Source organism: Orycteropus afer, unplaced genomic scaffold, assembly GCF_000298275.1.
Source record: "Orycteropus afer afer isolate SDZICR_OR568_19922 unplaced genomic scaffold, OryAfe1.0 scaffold00370, whole genome shotgun sequence".
NCBI classification, from domain to species: Eukaryota; Metazoa; Chordata; class Mammalia; order Tubulidentata; family Orycteropodidae; genus Orycteropus; species Orycteropus afer.
The window spans coordinates 369244-376236 of NW_006921957.1; the positions used below are offsets into that span (position 1 = coordinate 369244).

At 40.9% G+C, this 6993-nt stretch overlaps 1 protein-coding gene across 1 annotated transcript in view; it reads left to right on the plus strand.

The window, feature by feature from the left end:
* Nucleotides 1-6993, plus strand: part of CFAP57 (cilia and flagella associated protein 57) — a 143286-nt gene that overhangs the window by 52603 nt on the left and 83690 nt on the right. The window contains exons 6-8 of the mRNA XM_007953104.2: nucleotides 3559-3698; nucleotides 4490-4655; nucleotides 6176-6289. Of these exons, the coding sequence (XP_007951295.1) occupies nucleotides 3559-3698; nucleotides 4490-4655; nucleotides 6176-6289 (420 nt within the window). The remainder of the gene's footprint in view (nucleotides 1-3558; nucleotides 3699-4489; nucleotides 4656-6175; nucleotides 6290-6993) is intronic.

Below are 6993 nucleotides of genomic sequence, written 5' to 3' on the forward strand. Positions count from 1 at the left end.
TGGTAAAGTGGAGGGTCAATGAAAAAGGGGAAGGCCCTCAACAAGATGGATTAACACAGTGGCTGCAATGAGCCCTCAGGTATAGCAAAGATCGTGGGGTTGGCACAGGACCAGGCAGTATTTCATTCTGCTTTACATGAGGTCACTATGAGTCGAAGGTGACTCAGGCAGCTAACAACAACAACAATACCTAGAATAAGCAAATCAACTAGAAAAATACAAAAAGCCCAAAAGAAAATTGAACAAAGCTGTGAACTGATGATTCACAGAACTGGAATCCTAAATAGCTGCCAAGTTACATGTTAGAGAAGCAAGACCTGGTGGTGCAGTGATTAAAGCTTTTGGCTGCTAATCAAAAGGTTGGTGGATCAAACCCACCAGCCATTCTGTGTGAGAAAAATGTGGCAGTTTGCTTCTATAAAGACATTACAACCTTGGAAACTCTGTGGAAGCAGTTCTACTCTGTCCTATAGGGTCATTTTGAGTTGGAATCCACTTGACAGCAGTGGATTTGGTTTTGGTTTTATGTGTTACAGATCCTCAGCTTCATTGTTGTTGTTGTTAGGTGCTGTCAAATTGCCTCTAACTCATAGCAACCCTATATACAACAGAACGAAACACTGCCCAGTTCTGCGCCAGCCTCACAATCCTTGCTATACCTGCCGGTAATATATTAGACAGCGTTTCACTGCTATTCATAAGGTTTTCACTGGCCAATTCTTTGAGAAGTGGATGGCCCCTTCCTCCGTCTGAGTCTGTCCTTGTCTGGAAGCTCCGCTGAGACCTGTCCACCAAGGGTGACCCGGGTATTTGAAACACCAGCATCATAGCCTCCAGCTGCACAGCATCACACAAACCACCACAGTACGACAAACTGACAGACGAGTGGTGACAGATTTCACTAGTGAGCAGAAAAATGCAAATTAAAACAACTCTGACAGGCTTCTTTATAAATATCAGATTAACGGAAATTAGATGGAGCTCTGGTAGCGTAGTGCTTAAGGCACTTGAGTGCTAACCAGAAGGCTGGCGGTTCAAACCCACCAGCCACTCCTCAGAAGGAAAGTTGGACAATCTACTTCCGTAGTGATACCTCCTCAGAAACCCAAGGAGGGGCCGTTATGAGTCGGGTCTGACTCGACAGCACATAACAACAAATGTGACTTAACTCTCAGCCAAACCCTAGATGGGCCTACAAGCTGAACAACTACCCCAGAGAGATGAACTCCTTAGAATAATCAACCGTGGGAGATCAAAAGGGCAGCATTTGCACTGGGAGAAAGGTAGGGAGGCAGGAATGTACAGGCAAGAAGGACGCAGGGAAAGGGTAACCACAGAGAGAGAGCTGTTGCACTGTGGGGATTGTAATCAGGGTCACAAAACAAGATGAGGATGAACAGCTGAATAAAAAAACAAATCTGCTTTGTAAAATTTCACCCAAATCACAATAAAAAAGTTTTTTAAAAAAATTAGAAAATCAAATAGCAGTAAAGACTGTCAAGGATATAGGAGAATGGGAATCTTAATGTGGTGATGGTGGGAGTATAAACTGGTAGAGCCATTCTGGAGAACAGTCTGATAGTTCTTTGTCAAACAGAGAATTCATGTACCTTATTTTATAATAGTCCTGGATACATGCCAGGAAGTCCATCACCCAAGTCCAGTAGAGAACATGCACAAAGATGTTCACTTGAGTTTTTGTAGCAATGGAGAGTTGAAGACAATCCAGATGTCCTCCCTGAGGGGTAATGGAGAAGTGAAATAGCTGGATGCATACTATAAATTACCAAACAGCAATAAGAAGCAATAGATTATACATACTGCAATATAGATGGTTCCTTAAAAAATGCTGTTGAGAAAAGGTAAGACACACAATGATATCTGAAGCACAATGCCATTTGTAGAAATACTAAACACACACACACACACCTATAAATGAAACACACTAGTTAGTGCCTATGAGAAGAGAGGAACAGGAGTGAAAATAGAGGAAAAGAGGGGAAAAAATTGGCCATGTTTGAATTGATAGTGATAATCTATAGCTCTGCTCCTGAGATACAAAATACAAAATAAAGAAAAGAAAGATATAAAATCAAGGAAATATGTGGCAGGGTCATCAGATGAGATCTTGGAATGGAAAAAAGAGGAAGATATTATGGAAAATAGTCTCCTTGCAGATTCAGAAAATGAACTTATTCCAGGCAGTGTTAAATGCCCATTGGAGGTTTGTGGCCCTGAATTGTAAGGGAAACCACTAAGCCCCTTTGTGTGATTCTCCATCATTACATGACTTCCCAGGTAGGGGTACAGAGAAGAGAGGAAAGAGAGTTATTTTTGGTTTTAAGGTAAGAGAAATTGGGTATATTTTTAAAAGCTAATAGGAATGTTCTAGTAGAAAGAGAGGTTGAGGATATTGGAGAAAGAAGCGGTAAACAAATGAAGAATAGGAATACTATGTCTACCCCCTCCCCCACCACCACCAAGCACAGCAATGGGCACCTCTTATGCTGAGATTTAGAGAAGGATGGAGTAGATACCAAGTTTATTATCAGTGAGGGAGAAGCAGAATTGAAGAATTCTCATCTCAGCCTTGTCTTGGCTATGAACAGACCTAAAATTCGTACATGTCACTGGATTTCCCAGGCTCACTCCCCATTCAGGTGTCCCACGAATGATAACTCTGATGACAGCACACATCTCAAGCCTACATGTACAATAGGATGCTTCTAAATCTAAAATTATTCACCCAGCTCTCATTTGCTGCTGGTGGTGAGCCTAATTAGTACAGTTTCTCTAGAGAGACATTTATCAATATCCTTGCAGTTATTTGTACCATTTTATTCAGCATTGCACTCTAGAAATTTATCTAAGGAATTAATAAGAGTATATGAGGATTTACATGTAAGGATATTCAGTCTAGTGTGAGTCCTAGATAACAAAAATTGACCACCACTTAAATATTTCAACAGAACGCAAACACACTGCCATTGAGTCAGACCCGATTCATAGCGACCCCTCCTTGGGTTTCTGAGGCCATATCACTACAGAAGTAGATTGCCCAACCTTCCTTTTGAGGAGTGGCTGGTGGGTTTGAACCTCCAGCCTTCTGGTTAGCAGTCAAATGCCTTAGGCACTATGCCTCCAGAGCTCATCCCTTCAACAGTAGAGGACTGGTTAAATTAAATAATAGGATGAATATGTTGTTGTTATGTGCCATCAAGTCGGACCCGACTCATAGCCACCCCTCCTTGGGTTTCCAAGGCAGTATTACTACGGCAGTAGATTGCCCCATCTTCCTTCCGAGGAGTGGCTGGTGGGTTAGAACCACCAGCCTTCTGGAGGATGAATATAGAATATTTTATATAGAATATTTTATTGCTGTTAAAATAATGTTTTCCAATAATAGTAGCATAGAGAAATGTGTATACTAAAACACTGTGCACAGGCTGATTTTTGAGTATCCAGACAAATTAACGCTCCTGGACACTACTTAGAACCGAAGTGCTTAGCCAACCTTTTGCGTACTTTGCAAGACTTCATTCTGAATGATTTCTCCAGGGGGAACCTGCTCACTTTGAATATCTGATGTACCCATTACACTCTGCATCCATCACTGGTCTCGCTACCTGCATCCGCAAACCTCTTGTTGCCACCTGTTCTCTGGATCGATCTGTTCGCATCTGGAATTATGAAACAAAGTAAGGAATGAAAGGCTTTGTTACTGTGTATGCAAGATTTCAACTGTTGAATGTCATTAATGTGAATTATTTTAATTAGAATTTTAATTATTTTACTTACCAGTTTCAATTTTTAATTACTCAGAAGCTTTCAGTTGGAAAAGTGTTTGTTTTTCTAATCAAGTCAGTCAACTTTCCTATTTCTCACTCTTGCATGACTAAAAAATTTCTTTGTGGTTTATTAGTGTCTACCACATCCAGACACTAGTCTAGACACTAGGGACATATATTACCTTCTTTCTTAATTTCTTCTGTCATTCCAGCTCTCCTAGTCCTTCATTCCCATTGGATCTGCTTTTTGCTTCATGGAATTCTCCAGGCCATCAGTCCTTCCACTTTTTTTCCTCATCGTCCAACCACCTTCAACTCCCCAGTGATTTTATCCCCCTGCCTAAGTTTTCCTGAAAATCTCTAACCCTAGATTGGCCCCTTACTGTTTTCTTTGCTCTTATATACAACTGCTAATACCAGCTGGAAGAAATTGTACAATACTTGTGATTTTTAGAATCTAAACAGAGCTGTGTTTTCAACATCGCCAGACAGTCGCTTGACCAGTCCCCCTTAATTTATCAGACTCAGTGCTGGACACTATCTTCAAATAACCAAAATCTAGAAAAGAGAGATGGTAAATCAGTAATTACAAGCAATAAAGTTCTCAAATGTTATGATAAAAATATAGAACAGGTACAATGGAAGAATTGAAGGATTTAGTGGGCTAGGCTTATAATTCAAGAATTTGATCTTTTTCCCAGCACTCTGGAACTATATAAGGAATACCAAGAAGAGGCATATACCATCAGCCTGCACCCATCTGGACACTTCATTGTAGTAGGGTTTGCCGACAAACTACGCATTATGAATCTACTCATTGATGATATACGTTCTTTCAAAGAATACTCTGTCAGAGGATGCAGAGAGGTAAGGCTGCTGGGGATAAGGTTAAGACCCTTGGGAAGCTAGTATGGAAATATCAAGAACTAATGAGTTCTGGAAGGAGCTCTGGTAGCATAATGCCTAAGGCACTTGACTGCTAACCAGGAGGCTGGCGGTTCAAACCCACCAGCCACTCCTCGGAAGGAAGGTTAGGCAATCCTACTTCCATAGTGATAACTGCCTCAGAAACCCAAGGAGGGGTCGCTAGGAGTCAGGTCCGACTCGATGGCAAATAACAATAATAACAACAACGAGTTCTAGAAGGTGAGACCAAAGTCTGTCTTACAGAACTTGAACCAGTTGCTATTGGGTTGATTCCAACTCACAGTGCCCCTGCCTGTGTCAAAGTAGAACTGTGCCCCACAGAATGTTTTCAGTGGCTGCTGTTTGGAAAGCAGGTGGCCAGGGCTTTCTCTCAGGGCCCCTCTGGGTGGGCTTTAACCTCCAGCCGTTCAGTCAACAGCTGAGTACATTACACAGAACTTCAGGGGCTTAAAAAAAGAAGAGAGGATCAGAGACACAAATGCAGATGCTGGGATCATTGTCCAAGTAATGCTGAACAAGTGTATAATAATTTCACTTAGGTTGTTAGAAAAATTAAAAACTGTAGAAGACTTAATGGGTCTCTCTCATTAAAAAAAAAAAAATCTGTAGAAGGCACTAAGGAGGCAAACTTGAGAAATCTTTTTTGAGTGATTCTCAATTTTTCTCTCTTGGTTTTTTTTTTTTTTTTTCTCTGTGTGTGTGTGTGTGTGTGTGTGTGGACCCTCTGCAAAAGCTTCATTCCTTACTATGAAGGTTAATTTTCTATCTAGAATTAGAAGTTTACATTATTTCCTCCTATAGACAGTAGTACAAATAGTTCATTTCTTTGCTGATAAAGAAATATGCATAAATGATGATTCAAAAAAAAAAGAAAAATCCAATTATCCCACCAAATTCATTGAGTATATGATTCTATCCCCTTTTCCTTATGCGCACCAAAATGGTTCATTGAACCCCATACCTTGTGAGATCCACCTGCAGTAAGTCCTTTCTGTAACTGGAGTATTAAGAAAGAGAAGTATTGGAAAAGAAATGTAGTGTCAGAATCAGAGTTGCTGCTGGGAAGGCAAAATTGGAGATTGGAAAATAAGCATCAGCAGTGAAAGGCAATTAGCAGCCCATCAGATTTAACCCTGAGATGACTTGCAGAAATAAGATAATGATTTTGGGAATCATTTACCCACTCAGAAGCAGTCCTTTTTCAGACAAAAATGAGTGCTCTACCTGATATTGATGCAAGCAGCTTAATGATTTGTGCACATGGCAGTGTCAGCATCCTGGCTGGTAGGAGCTATACAAATAGTGAAACAGAAAATGTTAGTCCTATTTGCACTTCCTCCACTGTCACTCACACATATAGCTTCACCCTGAACTCTTTCAGAAAAGCAACTCTTGACCATAACCTCCATTCGATTTTTCATTTCTTTCTTTCATTCTTGCTCTCTTATATTTTTGTGCAGTGTTGCTTTAGCCATGGAGGTCACCTGTTTGCTGCAGTTAATGGAAATGTGATCCACATTTATACCACCACAAGCCTGGAGAACATCTCAAACCTGAAAGGGCACACAGGGAAGGTAAGTGTGTGAACAGTGTCTAGAGAAATAAGGCTAGCACTTTGCTCAGCATTGGGATACAGGTGAACAAAGGAGAAATGATTCCTTTCCTCATGAAATTCACTGTCTGCTTGGGGAAAGAGATTATTAAAACAAATACACGGATAAATTTAATTACTAACTATAATAGACTCAATGAAAGAAAAATGCAGGCTGTTATGAGAGGAAATAATTAAGGAGTTGGCATAATTTAGATTAGGGTGCTTGGTCCTGAAGGAGTGGGTGAAATTAACCAAGCAAAAGGGGTAGGGATGGTCATGGCAGTTAAGGATCCAAAGACGCTGAGATGAGTGGGTGTATTGGGTATCAGAGGAACTGGAAAGTCTGTAGGGCTGGAACATAGTTATCATGGAATGAGCTGAGATGGAAGAGGTTAGCAGGGTCCTAAGTACAGGGGAGCTCTGGTAGTGTAGTGCTTAAGGCACTTGACTGCTAACCAGAAGGCTGGTGGTTCAAACCCACCAGCCACTCCTTGGAAGGAAGATGAGGCAATCTACTTCCATAGTGATGCTGCCTCGGAAACCCAAGGAGGGGTCGCTATGAGTCAGGTCCGACTCGACGGTATATGACAACAACAACAACAAGTACATGGGACCTTGTATGCCTTTTAAGGATATTATATGTTATTTTCCTATTTCTTGCAATAATTAAAATTTGGGAGAAGA